The 16,457-nt window shown below is 45.2% G+C and overlaps 1 protein-coding gene across 1 annotated transcript; it reads left to right on the top strand.

Annotated features, from left to right (window-relative positions):
- Positions 1 to 11,130: 11,130 nt before the first annotated feature.
- LOC142578688 (uncharacterized) lies at positions 11,131 to 15,853 on the top strand. The gene is made up of 3 exons (XM_075688165.1): positions 11,131 to 12,204; positions 12,675 to 14,180; positions 14,272 to 15,853. The coding sequence occupies exons 1-3, from the start codon at positions 11,938 to 11,940 to the stop codon at positions 15,382 to 15,384; spliced, it is 2,886 nt and encodes a 961-aa protein (XP_075544280.1). The 5' UTR covers positions 11,131 to 11,937; the 3' UTR covers positions 15,385 to 15,853.
- The last annotated feature ends 604 nt before the right edge of the window (positions 15,854 to 16,457 follow it).

The following is a 16,457-nucleotide window of genomic DNA, read 5'->3' on the forward strand; positions in this document are numbered from 1 at the left end:
GTTCAAAATCAAGGCAATCATTCTTACTTTGGTTTTATGGGATGAATGCACAAGGCCACTTTCAAAAGTACATTACTGCATTGATTTAACGGCGTTTTTCACTGGCTGATCTGAAGCGGGATTTCTTGCTCCACAACGGCTGTTCAGATTTTCACTGGTCATTTCGGATCAACTTGTTCTGTGCCAGATCGCTTTAACTTGCTCCACTGCCAACTCGGATTTGGACGGAAATGTGACAAGGAGAATACGTCACTTATGGATTCATGTATAATCTGTACAGAACATTGCAGCAGCTGTGGGACGACTACTTTTCCATGGAGGACGTGTTGTCATGAAAACAGTGCAAGTTGTACAGTATTTCTGGAGCCAATTTGTGTGACCTGTAACTTCTCGTATGATCCCCCCCCCGCGGAGCGTTTATGCTCTCCCCTGGCAGATTGATTGATGAAAGCTGAGTGCTCGCTCCAGGATTTCGGGGACTGCTCCTGGTCAATCGGTGGGAAATGCCATGATATTTACCGGGAAGGCTGAGGCAATGAAGAAATTTAACTGTTGTGCCCAAATGGCACTGCAGCAAAGGGCAGTAGCAAATGCAGCAAGACTGGCTGCACTTCAGTCACTTGCAATAAATACTCGCAGCGATGCCTGAAGAGTCTTTTTAGTCTAGGGGCCTATGCTCAGACCTTGGGCAAGTCGAGGTGTTTCATACAAAAAATACTAGTTCAAAATCGTACAGATCCCATACACCATCGGAATCGTCTATGCGAAGCTTTCTGGGCTGTTTGCTTTGACTAACGATAATTAGTGGTGGTGCTGACGACTAATGTTTAACCTTTTAAGTGTTCAGTGCAATACTAGTGATGGGTTGGTGTCAAACACTGCCTTGCGTGCACCACTGCTGTTTGCATAGTGCACAGAACACACAGCGAAATGTGTTTGTTGTAGACGTGCATGATTATTTCTAACCTCTCAGAAGGTTAGCATCGTCATTGCCTCACATGCCTCTGTCGAAACCTCGGCAGTCGTGGAGGCATTATGGAATGAGGGTGTAGACGAGCCGTATGTAAAAATACTGAAAGATATCTATAGCGGCTCCACAGCCACCGTAGTCCTCCATAAAAGAAGCAACAAAATCGCAATAAAGAAAGGCGTCAGGCAGGGAGATACGATCTCTCCAATGCTATTCACAGCATGTTTACAGGAGGTATTCATAAACCTGCATTGGGAAGAATTGGGGATAAAAGTTAATGGAGAATACCTTAGTAACTTGCGATTTGCTGATGATATTGCCTTGCTTAGTAACTCGGGGGACCAATTGCAATGCATGCTCACTGACCTGGAGAGGCAAAGCAGAAGGGTGAGTCTAAAGATTAATCTGCAGAAAACTAAATGTTTAACAGTCTCGGAAGAGAACACCAGTTTACGATAGGTAGCGACGCACTGGAAGTGGTAAGGGAATGAATCTACTTAGGGCAGGTAGTCACTGCGGATCCGGATCATGAGGCTGAAAGAATCTGAAGAATAAGAATGGAATGGGGTTGTTATGATTGGGGGTTCAATGCCATTGCTCGTGATCCGTTGTCGAGATTGGAATCGGGCATGAATTGGAAGGTAGCTGGCCCATGCCGTCGTCCAACTTATCCACGCTGAGGACGTTGATGAAGGAAAGGACTGCTTCTCGTCGAGAACGAGGAATACGGGTTTATTTACAGTATTTATATCAGTCTAATACGACTGTTTGAGAAAGTACATCAGTCTAACATGACTGCTTGAGAGTGTGTCCTGAGCAGCCGCACAACAGCAGTTTTTAAACACTCGGTCCTCTCCCGATACCCAGGTGACAGAAACGGCCGTCGAAGCACCGTAGGAGAGTTGACCAGGCACCGTAGGGGAGTTGACGAGGCACCGTAGGGGCATTTATTCCCCGAACTGCTGCGGGCCCGCCGGCCGCCCATTGTCTGGCGTCTTGGTCAGCGCGTGGGAAGGGGTGTCTGTAGACATTCCCGCGGCTCAGTAACAATAGTTGGTCCGCCAAGCCCGTTTAGTTACAATGGCGACTTCGTCAAACTCGGCTCCAGCGACCAGAGTCGAGGACACACGTATTGTTCACACACAGTCGACTTAGTCACGCCGTGGCTAGAGGTGTGCGGCGACGCTCCGGGAAAGTTGCCGCCATAGTCGCAACTGGTTGGCAAAATTTGCACTGCAGCTGGCCATTCTTAACAGGGTGCATTTGGCAGGCATTCTCAGATAATGAACAGCAGGTTGCCATTATCCCTCAAGAAAAGTGTATAACCCAGCTGTGTCTCACCAGTACTCGCGTACGGGGCAGAAACCTGCAGGCTTACGAAAGGGGTTCTACTTAAATTGAGGACGACGCAATGAGCTATGTAACGAAGAATGATTGGTGTAACATTAAGGGATAAGAAAAGAGCAGATTGGGTGCGGGAACAAATGCGAGTTAATGACATCTTAGTTGAAATCAAGAAAAAGAAATGGGGGCATGGGCAGGACATGTAATGACGAGGGAAGATAACCGATGGTCATTAAGGGTTACGGACTGGATTCCAAGGGAAGGGAAGCGTAGCAGGGGGCGGCAGAAAGTTAGGTGGGCGGATGAGATTAAGAAGTTTGCAGGGACGACATGGCCACAATTAGTACATGACCGGGGTTGTTGAAGTATGGGAGTGGCCTTCGCCCTGCAGTGGGTGTAACCAGGATGATGATGATGATGATGCCTCACGTGGCACAACGCATCATGGCAGACGAGTCAAACTTGATTGACTTAATTGCCATCGGATAACTAGTGCTAGTGATGGACTTGGCATTAATTTTGAATCCCTGGTGGTTCTTGAACGTGCACCTAAAGCTGAGTACACAGGCTTTGTATTTTGGCCTCGTCGAAATGCGGCTTCCACGGTTGGGATGGAACCTGCGGTCTCAAGTAAAGCCATTGCTGCAAAGCTAATGCTGTGGGCCCAAAGTGTTGATTTGATGTGCGCCTGCTTCCATAGCATTGCTGAGATGCTGCAGTGCAGGCCTCGTACCTGCACACCCTGCGCGAGTTATCCACTTGACAAATTTACATGGTGTTTATTTTTTAGAAGTGGCGCCAACGTACCATACCGTACCTTGAACTTAAATTTATCCAGTTTGTCCGCAACCGCTGTCGTGTCTAGTAGTAAGATTTCCTTGCATTGTCCCATTTTCACCCTCCATGTGTCGGAGCTGTGAGCCAGGAACGACAAGGCTGTTGTTCACTCTTTTTGTCACTGGGTCAGTACTACCCATTCTGTGCCGCCTCTCTACCATTATATCTACCTCCCCTCTGAGTTGTTGCACGTTAGTATAAAGGTAACCACTGCAGTTTCTGCAATGCTTTGGCAGGTGGTCACGGATAATTACAGCCATCAAGAGGGTATTGTAGCGACGCCCGGGGAGCTCCAGAAAACATTGTAGTGACACGGTTGAAAGGTCCAAACTAGTTTCTTGCTTTGCCTTTCCTGTATTGCCAAGTATAAGCATGCTCTGAACCACCTCGCAATGCAGTGTGCAAGACAGTAGCAGCAGCAGCAATGAAAAAGTTGAAGGAAGAGGCAAAAAAACTTCTTTAATAGTGTCCAAGTTCTGCCACTATGCCTCTACAGTCAGCTTGCGAATTATAGGCAGTACATGGATTTTCCTGGACTTTGTCCTCCTGACTTTGAATGAGCAATGACTTTGAGCTGCTGGTTTATAAATTATCAGTACGGCAATCGCTAATCTCGTGCGCCCTCCAATTGTGGCCATTCAGCATATTTCTGAACATTTGAATAAGCTGTTTAAAACATTGGAAATAAAATGCACATAGTGTCATGAATTTACATGTGGCCATGCATACTCAAGATTTGTTCTGTACAAAAACAGGAGGAAGCTTTAGTTAGCTAGGGAGCTCCTACCTAAGTACATGGGAATGAATAGTTTTTCTGGCAATTGCCACATCAATTTTGATGAGAGTTGTTGCATTCAAAAAACGTTATCTGGTGACTGGAGATTTTTAATTTAGGCACTTTTTTGTTTTACTAAATGATTGAAAATTGAAGAATTGCTGCACTTAATAGATCTAAAGTGGACAAAATGGATGTTATATGCTTTGAAATATACAACTAATTTTCAAATAGGATTTTTGCAAGCGCTTGTAATCATTGTATGAATTTTCTGTAAGCTGTAAATTTGTATATCGTCTTTGTGCATTGTGGTCACATTAAAGATTTCCCGGTGGTCAAAATTACTCTGGAGTCCCCACTACGGTGTGCCTCATAACCAAATCGTGGTTTTGGCATGTAAAACCCCAAAATTCATTCATCAAATTTGTGCGAGTTGCTCTAACAGATGCAGATTACAGAACCATTTTGACACCTGTTTTTGGTGGAACATTATGGATTCACAAACTGCTTAAGTTTTTTCTAAGTTCAGATTTTCTTGAATTATTAAAAACATTGCAGGCCCTTAATCAAGTTTCCTTGCCAGAGTTGCTAGAACTTAATTTTCTCAAATGCAACAAATTTTAGACAAATAGGTCGGAAAACTATTTGTTTTCCATTGATTTTAATAGTAAATTATGAGTTGGCCCCGAGCTAAATGGAACTCCTTTAAGGAAATGTGAGGTTAGCATGCAATGCGATTTGTCAATCAATCCATGCCGACTTGCAGAAAAATCAATGCTCTGTTCATAATTTCCACAGTGCGTCAACACAGCACCTGACTTGTATACTAACAGAAACCACTTTTGACTGTCGCTCGAGCAGAATTCATAAACTCGCACTAGTATTCTCAATGTGATGCCTCATGGACAGAAGTTGGACAGCAACAATTACAAGATGCAACATTGAGATGGAGCTTCAAGCTCTGTAGGCGAACTTCCTTCATTCAAGTACATGTGAAACATAGTAATGTTCTAATCATAGGCAACCGACGCGTTGATATTAATGAAATCTGTTGCATTTAAGAGAAAGTTGAATTGGGCCGACTGCAAGGAGCACATTATTCGCTGAGGCCTTGGGATATCTTCACAGAAATGTCATCCGTTAATGTAAAAAAAAATTAAATAATTAGGCACCAAGTTAGCTAATACTGCAACTCTAAACATTTATTGGAGTGCCCAAAGCAGATAAATCTAACATATCATTTCGCATTTTACAAGAAAATTGTTACTTAAATTTGTCAAGTTTTGTGGCAGTCCTATTCCCAAATTGTTTGATTTATAGCAATTCTATCTTTAGATGTTCTAAATGATTCTGCCTTCCACAGAGGCTGTCTTTTAAATATGTGGCCTTTATTATTTCTTTTTCAAGCAGCAATGTTAGCATTGATGAACAATAGACTGAAAGCATCTTCTTTTAAATTAGTTCAGATAGGAAAGCTGATGGTGTCCAACATCGCTCTTTAGAGAGTACAGAGTTTGTATGTGAGCTCTCAAGATCACCTTGAGGGAGCCTTACTATTTTCTCTGCATTAAAAAAAAATCCTTAATTCATTTCATCCTTCTACTGTAATTCATCCAAGGTGTCGAAAGGAAAGGATAAAGACGTATGATTGTCCACTACATCAACATTTGGTCCGAACCATAAAACTTCTTGCTATATACTCCTCCCCACAACCTAATCCCATCATTCTCTTCAATAATAGTGTGCCTTCCCAGGGACAAAAATGACATCCTATGGATATCCCATGGGCATTCACTGCTGGAACATGGATGTCCTAGGGTGTGTTGAATATGTCCGTTAGACTTCCTTCACATGATTGTTTGGCTGCACTTGTCCTGCAGCGTCCCTTGCCTGTCTGAGGAGGGACATAATGGGGACATGCTGTGTACATTTTACTGACATATGCCATTGTCTTCTGCACATTGTTTGCTATATAATCTATATTTCAGTTGCAACACACGCTGTGTACAGATATGCAACGGGCAGAGCGCCTACGTATCAAGAACTGCTAGATACGTTGCGTACAAACGTGTGCGGAAGTACAGCATACTCCTCATTCTTCTAGGCCTTCGGCCAAGTGCAAGTACCTTATTGTAATAATTGAAATTTTCAAAGTTGCGTCAGAAAACTTGTAAAGTATGATGTACACACAAGCTGCAGACATGGTAGCTTCGGAGTGTAATTTAAACATGCGGGAAAACATTCTGTTACCAGGAAACTAAAGAAGTCTCAATTGTACAGCAAGTATTAACGTGTACGCTAAGAAAGGTATGTGTGCGATAACATTGGGACACCCGCAGTAGGATACCTGAAACAGGTCCACGTGCTACGTCCTCGCGACGTGTGGTAGGATATCTGAAAGTGGTCGTCCGGCATGTATCCTATTTGTCTCGGAATAGTGCATGGACATTGGGACCTGTTTCAGATGTTCTATGGACAAAGTGTTTTCACTGGTTTTCCACTTTTGGTGGTTGCACCACCTACAGCAGAAGCATGTGATTCATATCTCTCTTCTAAATGTTCCGTTTCTTTTTTGCACAAATATACACAGTACTACTAGGCATCTTGGCAAGGCCATCAAGCCTGTCACATCTGCCAAACTTGCGTTGAATAGATTGTATTTTGAGCTGAAGTCAAATGTACAAAACTTGTAGTTGGATTAGACAGTAGAAGCTGAAGTGTTGGGAGAAATCTCTCAATGAATGTCAATGCTAATGCAATTAGCATTGAAGAAATATAGTGACCAAGTAGGACATAAAGAAATATTACAGAACAGCTAGATCCTTCTTTACATGTATATCAATCTGTGTCACTGGTTTTAGGATGAAGCCGGAATATCTTGTCAAATTTTATGGGTGATCATATGTTATCAGCCCTCAGCCAAAGTTAGTACTTTAGCCAGAAAGGACAAGCTTTTATTTCCCAGTGAGCCTTTCATTTATGTTAACACAGCAAAATTTGTGCTTGAGCTGTGAGCAGAATGCAGCTCTCAAGGCTCTCTTTTGAGAGGCAAATGGGGGGCAAACCCTGGCTTCACCTCTGCTGGTAAGAACCTACCTGGAGGCTGCCGAATAGAGATACAAACGTTTATTGATGAAACAGCTAGCAGAGATTAAGCAAAGGCCTTGTCAGCCCCAGGTGGGCGGTCACTGACAAATGGCAAGCTTATCTTATAACCTCCTTTGTAGGGACAAATTGCGACACATCACGTTTCCACCACCAAAACTCGTATATTAGGCGTATATGCGGCCAGGTGCCTAGATATTTCCACTGAACATGCTGCGCAATATAGCGCCGCTACCGCTAAGTCCGCGCGAGGCGCCAGTGTGTAATCAGGCAAGATTGATTCAAAATATATGTCGTGGGTTCGATTCCGCCCAGCACTGAAATTCAAGTTGTGTGCGTCATCAACTCGAGTTGGCGTCAAAGAGGTTCTCTGAAGGGCGGCACAGACCCAGTGACCCAAGTTTTATCACCCGAACGAGTTTGCGAGGTTCGCACACTGCCATTCGTTTTTTCAGCGGTGCAGCAATGGCGCCCTCTGAACCACGCCGTTCCTGGACATGAGCGGTGCATACGACAACGTGAACAGGGAACCCCTGTGGAACACATTAAAAGAAGGTATCGGTCATGACGTAACTGATTTTCTACAAGAAATATATCGAGAAAATAATGTTGAAATAACATGGGAAGAAATTAAGAGTACGACAACTGTCGAGGTACACAAAAGATTAACAAGGTTGTCTACTATCACCGCTGCTGTTCATGCAGCAGCGGTGATAGTAGACAACCTTGTTAATCTTTTGTGTACCTCGACAGTTGTCGTACTCTTTAATTTCTTCCCATGGTGATATGATAAGTATGGAAAGAAGGCTACAAGGAAGCAATCTAGGGTATAATCTGTCGTACAGATTAGGCGGAAAGGTTTTTGAGCAACGACTACCGGGTTTAATGTATGCGGACGATATCGTACTTAGTTTTAGTTTTAGTGCAGCTAAGTCCGGTGGGATGTTTTTCAATGATACAACTGATCAGGAGCTTACAATACAAGGCCATGAAATACCCCGAGTAGCCGAATACAAATATCTCAGGGTATGGATAAACAAAGGGCGGAGGTACACGGAAAAGCACGAACAGTCTCTCATAGCAAAAGGGCGAAGAGATGCCGGGATAAGGAAACATAGGGCATTGTGGTGTACAACAGGTGTGAGGTGCTGAGAGGTGTTTGGAAGGGAGTAATGGTGCCGGGGCTTACCTTCGGGAATGCGGTCCCATGCTTAAGGGCAGAAGTTCAGTTGAAACTAGTAGTAAATCGGAGAGCTGTCGGAAGATTAGCACTAGGTGCCCATGGGATAACCACAAGCGAAGCACTACAGGGGGATATGGGCTGGGCATTGTTCGAAGTACGGGAAGCTCAGAGTAAAATCCTATACGAAAAACGCCTGAGGAAATTTGACGATAGCAGGTGGGCAGCTAAGGTATTTAAATACATATACAGAATGAGTGTTGACTAACAATGGTGGAAAAGAACTGGGAAGCTAACCAGTAAGTATGCCAGACACGTGGACGGAGAAAGACAGAGCATTAAAATGACAGGTTAAAAACGCGGAAGGTAAAAATTGGATAAATTCAATGGAAAAGCAGTAACGGGAAGGAAGCATTTTATGATAACTCAAGAGGAAGTGCCCTACGTGTGCCCTACTCTTTGAAGCTAGGTCAGGATATCTTAGAACGCGGAGCTATAAAAAGAAATTTAACGAAGACAAAGGCACATGTAGTATGTGTGGTAAATCTGTAGAAACAATAGAACACCTCATACTAAAATGTGATGGCATGGTGATGGTATCCATCCCGATTGGTGGCTCAAAAGCAGAGAAGTGTAGGAAGACGTATTTAAAGAAAACGGCGAATTTTAATAACTTCCAACACAGCTGAACAAAAATAAAAAGCTGAGCATGGTGGCAATTCTGCCATCACTCCGTTTTAAAGGGGACGCTCCTACCTTCCATCCATCCCCTCCGTTCGTTTTAAAAGGTGCAAAAAAGGTGCAGCGCTGGTTGACGATTACCGCTCACTTTCTTTTTGAAGCGCTAACATCGCAATATAGCTGCCAGGGACCCAAAAAAATGTATTAGTTGATAAAATTTGCAGCTCCACGTCATGCTGTACGTACAAGTACAGGTGCGAAACAGCGCCACAGCAGACGACACAGCGCACATGCGCAAGCGACGTTAAAACCCCGCTTACGTGCGTCTGCTGTGTCATTGACTGTGACTACGCAAGTGCGAGTGTACTTATGTCCTTATGATTTAGGAGCCTACTATACCAGCAGTTCAGGACTTATTATGGAGGAAGAAAAACTGAGGAGAGGCCCTACCCCGTCCGCGCGCTATGAAAAAAGTGTGGAGGAAATGACGTAGCAAGTTTTTTCTCTTTTTTTTCTGTAGCGGCCACGGAGGAAGAAAACTCAGGAGAGGCCCTGACGTCACTCTTTGAGAAGCGAAAGTGAAGCCGGAAGTTGGCGTTGCTCATGGCGTTGCTCCGCCTATCGGGCCAGCTCTCCTCTCTTGTCTACATTTCTCGCGAAATCACGCCGCGCCATAGAATAAAGAACCAACCGTGCTGCTCGGACCCGCGCGCTCCGCAGCAATACTAAACAATCGTTGGCACGTTAGCATGATTCCGCCAAAGAGGGCAAAATTTCCCGCGGATATTTTTTCGTCCGTTGCCATTTCCGTGGCGGGTTGCATGCGCGTTCATTTCACGAACTTTAGTTCCTCCTTTCCCACCTGGCCACAGCAACATCCGGTAGAGCACGGTCCAGATAACGCAGCGCAACAAAACACGGAGACCAACGCAAACCTGCCCGCACGGCGCCTTTGACACGGTACGAAACCTACGGAGCAACACGTGTGAGCGCACAGAACAATAACAAAGCCGCCATTGTGGCCCGAAAGGCGGGGCCACTACAGCAAAGAAATAAAAAAAAACAGCAAAACAAAGGAAAACCAACAACGTCCATTTTCTCCATACTTTTCTCCTAGCGCGCGGAGGGGGTAAGGCATAGAGTTTCTCACTACATTACCTAGAGGGAAATCTGGCGCTGCTGCGCTGTGGTATGCATGGGAATGCCGGTATATTGTGGATTCGGATTGGCATCGTTCTCGTAGAGACGGGACACCTTGAAGACGCGCTTGGCAAGTACGAAAGCAAGTACCGTTCCGTCTGTCACAATGATTCATTTTGTACTAGAACAACACGTAAAAAGCTGTTTTAGTTTTATTATTACGCGAAAACATGTTTTGTTTAACTATGCGAACTTGTTATTGTGCGTACGACTACATGTTACGTAAAAAGTATCAGCGGGCCGCTAAAGTTGGAGGACAGACGACAAGGTTCGCGCTCCGCTTTGAAACAGTTGGTCGTCTGTTCTTGCTTTTCTTCGCTTGGTCATGCATCGCGGGTGAGTAAAGATGTAATATGCGTGAATGGAAACATTTTATGAAGATTTTACTTTGAGAACGCGTTATTTGCGTAGCCATATCCACGTTTTAGACGAAGCCTCTTACAACACCAGCCAACACGAGCCTCGCAGACACATATACCATCATTCTCATGACGGCACGGTACCCCCTTGAGAAACTCCCATAGACGGTGGCGCCAGATTACCCTCTAGGTGTTATAGTGAGAAACTCTATGGAATCACATGGCTTTAGTTCCCAGCAGTGAAGGCAAATCGAACCAGTCGCTGATCGAATGGAGTCCCTAGAGTGAAGCATAACCCAGTAAGGCACTAACCCAAGTTGACCTGAAGGTTGGTTTTGAACCATAGAGTTTCTAAATAAATAATATGAAACTCTATGGTTTTGAACCTTTCCCTCAACCCAGCAGGTCATGCGAGATGGTTTTTCTTCCTTCATGTTTGAGACACTGACAGACCGTGCCCTAAATGTGCATGGAGCTCCCGAAGGATGAAAAAAATTTTGTGTATGCTGATGGTTTGCTGATTAGCTCGCTTCATATTAATTTTACACTTCATTGACGTTTTCATCTGGGTAACAAATCTCGAAAGCTATGCTTTTGTGCAGCGTCATGGCCGCCACTATAAGCGAAAAAAATAAAATAACGGTACTGTGATCACGGAGGTCGCCTATTACTTGCCTGCCCTCTAGACGTTGCTTGGCGAAGCTTCATGCTCTCGTTTTCTTTTCGTTCCGACGGGCAGATTTCAAGTTTTGCAGCCGAGGTCCAGCTTGTTTGCGAAACGCGAAAGGGTCCATTTCCGCGAAGTTCCTTGGAGTCAATCCTTTGCGCAGTATCTTCGGGACGATAAGTGTAGATCACTCGGATAGCAGCAGTGCGTTTTCTGCGTTTCGACGGCGCGACAAAGCTACCATCAAGGCGGCGGTGTTTGTGTGTGTGTGTGTGTGTGTGCGCGTGTATGTGTGTGTGCGTGCGCAGTCAAAAACAAAAGCAAAACATGGCCGTGCCGTCCCGTTGGCGGAGGTGCTGAGGAGGTCAGAACAGAGATGTTCCTTTGTGATCTGGGCCGACGCGAAATGACTTAACGAACTCTGATCGCGGGATGAGCCCGAGCTTCATACACGACAGTTCTGTGGGTGATGTGGACCGTTGTGGTCGAAGATCGCCGTAGCGAGGAACGTAAGCAGGAGGAGGCCAGCTTCAGTTCAGTTCGTCAAACGCGCTGTCCCTTGTGGAGTGAGTCGAGGGTTGTAAAAAGTGGAACCGTGGTTTGTACGATTTCGATAGTTTGTGGCGCTGGCTGAGTTTCTGATCTCGGACTCTTGGGAGCGCTGCACAGGCCTCACCAGTGGCGAACATCCTGTGTGTGACTCACGGCCGCTCTCCCTGTGGAGCGCGAGCAGAGGCGCATGCAGACGATGGCACGGTTGGTGCCACCGTGCCAAGACGACAGCTTGGTGTGAACGTACTTAGGGTGCGCGGAGCGAATATGAGGGGCGACGTGCTACCGCCGAAGCGGCAGGCTGTCGTCGACCGATTACGGCGGCGAATCGAACTTTACCGCCGACACCACAACGCCACACTGCCGCGTTTCGAGCAGGCCGCCAATGCCGTCTACGAGGACCAGCGACAGGAAACACTATTGCTGAAGCAGCGTTATTTGGAATCCAAGGTGAAAAAAACAAAAAAGAGCGAAAGCAAGTCATCCGGATCGGCAGCTACATCATCCGCGGATTCCCACAAGAACCTCCTCCAGGTGAGCACTTGCCGTGCGCGTCAGAAGTTTACACTGCAAATATCTGTTTTAACTTTCGAACGGCGTTACCTAGGGCGATCTCGGTTTAGGCTGATGTAACTGCATGGTGGTGGTGATAGTGATCGTGCCCTTCGTATCGGGTCGCCGTAGTCTGTCCCAAGTTTTCAAGCTGGCGTGACCACAAAAAGTCAGGCATGTTTAGGTATGTGAACAAGCATGTTCACTCAGGGAATCCATGCATCAGCCAAAATTTCAACACAGTTTGGCAAGCACTAATGCTAATCTCATTTTTCATTTCAACCGTAAAGTCTACTGCAACATCTAGGCAGCAGTGCCAAGTGCTCATCTCACTCATGGGGGCTTTGTTGCTCTTGTAAAACCACAAATAGGAAAAAACGTTCTTTTTTTTCTCTTCTGTGTTTCACTAAGTGCCTGCAACTAGTACTTTCAAGAGCCTGTTACTCTTGCAGAAGTCCAACAAGAGGCCGGCTGTGAACATTGAAGCATCCCATGATCCAGCTACTGACACAGGGCAGTCCGATGACAAGGACCACAGGCTTACCAAGATGGCTCGAATGAGCAGCTCCACTTCAGATAAACAAGTGCTCCAGCAACAGAAGCAGATGAGCTTGGACTCTCAGCAAATGCAGATTCCTGGCTTTGAATGCATCAAACAGCAATCTGTTGGACCTTCCATTACACCTAAGTCTCCAGTTTCAGCAGGGACCAGCCACAACCCATCTGCACTGCTATGTAATGTGAAGCAAGAATGTGATAGCCTTGGATATTGTGGTCAAACCAATGACTGTACACATTCCCAGGAAGCCACTACTTCAGCTGCAGCAGCTCAAGATGAGAGTGCAGATACTGGAGAAAAGTTTCTCGATGGATTTCCTAATCTGGGCCTGCCAGAAGATTCTTCTGAAGTTTGGGTAGACAACCCTGAGATTCTGCGGCACCTCATTGATGACATAACAAATCCATCAGATTTGATGACTGATTTCAATTTCAACTATAGTATGGAGGGCATAAAAAATACAGAAGAAACAGTCAAAATCGAAGGTATGAGCAACACTTCTTTAAATGAAAAGAAAAGCAGGCAGCAACACACAGGATTTAGTAGCAGCGAGTCATTCATAGCTACAAGTCAGGCATCGCAGCAGGTGCTGGTATCACCGTATGAGCAACGGTCTTCAGCTGCAATGGACAGCCTTGCTGCAAATGCTCCGTGTTTGCCTCAGCAGAGCTTCTCCTCAAGCAATGCACGTCCTGGCCAGTTCTCAGCGTCAAATATGGGCAGCCTGGACTTCAAGCTTTCGGAACCAAGCCCTGCAGCACAGACATTAAAACAAATGGCAGAGCAGCACCAGCAGCACAAGCAAGGTCATGACAAGCACTCAATTGGCCTGGGTGTACCTCGACCAAACTTTTCCCCCAGTGACGGTTTTGATGTTTCCCTAGCAGCATCACGCAATGCAATCTTTAGCACTACAGATAACTCTCTTAACCCTTCCAAGGTGATGCAGACATCAAACATGTTTCCCAATGTGGGCTTTGGAAACCCAGCCTTGACGACAACGATTCAGTCCAATTTTCGAGCTGACAATGCAGTGAGGGCTGCGAATTCCTTGTCAGGTGTTGCTTTTGGCAAACCTAATGGTGCTCAAAGCCCCTATGTGGTATCTAGTAATTCTCTTGATGCAGCCAGATGCCAAGCTCTCTCTCAAATGCCACTGCAACTGCAAGAACAGCAGAAGTGTTCACCTAAAGGAGTGCAGTATGCCAATAGCAGCACTGACGAGAAGACGGTTTTCGTGAACAATTTTAAAGCAAGCTTGGCACAGTTCAATGATGCCAACAGTGCACCATCACCTCCCCTCGTCAAGAGCCCATCACAGTTTCCGAAACAAATATCATCTCCCATGGCTTCACAAACATGCAGGTTGATCGGCCCATCTAACCACAGCACTATTCAGGTGAGTTTTTATTTGCATTATTTTACCAGTAACATTCCATAAGGAAGTGTACTGAGAGCATTGTATCTTTCTCTTCATTTCATAAATGCAGGCAAATGCAATGCAGCAGCAGCAAGACATGAAGGACAAAAAAGACATCTCACCACTGAATATATCAAATCCATCATATGCAGATGCACTAGCATTTTCAAGCGGGAACGTTAGAGGCATGAACCGGAGCAGTATCGCACCTCCAGCTCATTTCCAGGCACCACAACAACAGCAACAAGCACAAATGCAACAGCACAGGGATAAGCAGGGCTTCTCACAGGTGCAGTTCATAGAAGCAAACCAGCTTACTCAGCCACCATCTTCATCACCAACGGACGTTAAAATCCACCGACTCCATTACAGCCAGAACAAAAGCTCAATTGTTGCACAACACCACCTGCAACACTACACAGCTCGGGTCCAAAATCCAATGGGCTTGCAGGGACTGCCACAACAGGGACCACTGCGGGTGGCTCGGCCCGCCGTGTCCGTAGCCAGCAGCCAGCTTCCTTCTCATCCCCAACAATATGTGCAACGCATGGCAGCCAGGCAGCCCGCCAACATGAGCTCTGTCCCATTTCAAAATCCTGGTTCACTGGGCTTCAACACATCTAGAATGCCTCTGCCGGTGAGAGCTTCATCTCCGCAGCAAATGTCGGGGCCTGTCAGGCACCCACTGTCAGCAGCCTCTGTCACTGTGACCCAGAAACCCTTGTACACAAATGCTGCCATGAGGCCACAACTACCAGCAGACTTTGCTGCTTCACAGCGTGAATGGCAATGTGCAATGGGCCAAGGCCAGGCAACGCAGCAAACACAGTCTCAGCAACGGGTGTGCTTCCAGCCACAGACATCACAGGCGCAGAACAGGGTTGTCTTCAGCACAATGCAGCCAGGTTCATCACCTCGACCACCACCATTCCAGCTACCGCAGATGAGTGTGCAGCAACAGCAAGCCATGACGACAACACTGCCACCACTCCCTCAGTTGCAGATTCCTCCACGTAGCACAGCACCGCAGACAAGCACCTTCTCACCATCATTCACATCAAGCATTGCAGACTTTAACCTCGAGTTTCTGGAGAGCATCGAGAATAGTGATTCGGATCTGCTGAACTTCGACCCTGTCAACTCAAACTTTGGAATACTCGACGATGTGCTTGGAGGCAAGTGAAAAGCGTGTGCAAGTTCCGTGGACATTGACTCATTTTCTTTGTTTTTTATACATACAGTGTACACTGCACATTTTGCATGACTTTGTAAACAACTCAAATGATATTACTATTCCACATATTCTCAACATTGTATGAATAACAGCACATTGTGTTAACTGAAGGCAATCGTTTACACAACATTGAGCAAGAATGAGCTGTTTTTTCAACAAGGGCATAAGCTGCACCCTTGGTTTTATTCCACTGGTGTCTCTTTTATGCACCGCATGACTGCCTGTAAATAATGGGTTTCTACTGTAGTATAATTATATATATGTACATCTATATATATTATATATATATATACTTGTGTTCTTGTTTTTATACATCAGAAACAAAAGTTGTTGCCAAATCCTGTGAGAGCTACGCAGCCTTGCAGTCAATTATGCAATTTTCAAAATAAAGTGAAGCCTGCCTTATCTTCACAGAAGACATTGCATACTTGTGTGCTTTTTTAATTATCGACATTTTCTTTTCATCTTGGATGAGAGAACAGCTACAAACTTTGCATGCATGCTGTGTCTTTAGCGCATTCATTATCACTAAAATTATAACTGTTAAAGGTATGAGATTAAAAGTTTGTGGGAGGCACATATATAGCGGAAGTCACAGTGAAAAAAAGCTTTTCTGGCCAAGCACAAGGCTCATAATAGCTTTGCATTATGAATTTTGAAAATAAAGAAATGGGGCACAGGTGTGGGGGAAGTGCAAGACGGAAGAGGATGAAGTAGTTAGTATGTAGGATTTTATGGCGCAAAAGCAACTACAGCTATGGTGCGCCATGCACAAAATGAGAATATATAATTTGATGAAAGAGCTGCAAGCAACAAAAATTATTACATTAGTGTTTGTTTAAGAAACCTGTTTCTTCTAAAAACTTTAAAACATTGTCTGGAGATACAAGTATGTTTTTGGCTAGGATCAGGGAGGGATGAAGTGGTGTTAGTGCTTTGTAAAGTTCATAAAAATATTTCTTTCAGGATGTCGTAAAAGGAGCTAGCTCTTGCCTAGTAAAGACATGTTCGAGAGCTTAGGT

This window comes from Dermacentor variabilis, chromosome 4 (assembly GCF_050947875.1).
Source record: "Dermacentor variabilis isolate Ectoservices chromosome 4, ASM5094787v1, whole genome shotgun sequence".
In the NCBI taxonomy this organism is placed as follows: Eukaryota; Metazoa; Arthropoda; class Arachnida; order Ixodida; family Ixodidae; genus Dermacentor; species Dermacentor variabilis.

Bases quoted from the DNA above. Each gene is read 5' to 3' on its own strand.
- LOC142578688 (XM_075688165.1), top strand. From the start codon at position 11,938: ATGAGGGGCGACGTGCTACCGCCGAAGCGGCAGGCTGTCGTCGACCGA. The intron at 12,205-12,674 runs GTGAGCACTTGC...TTACTCTTGCAG, and splicing joins CCCACAAGAACCTCCTCCAG to AAGTCCAACAAGAGGCCGGC. The intron at 14,181-14,271 runs GTGAGTTTTTAT...TCATAAATGCAG, and splicing joins CTAACCACAGCACTATTCAG to GCAAATGCAATGCAGCAGCA.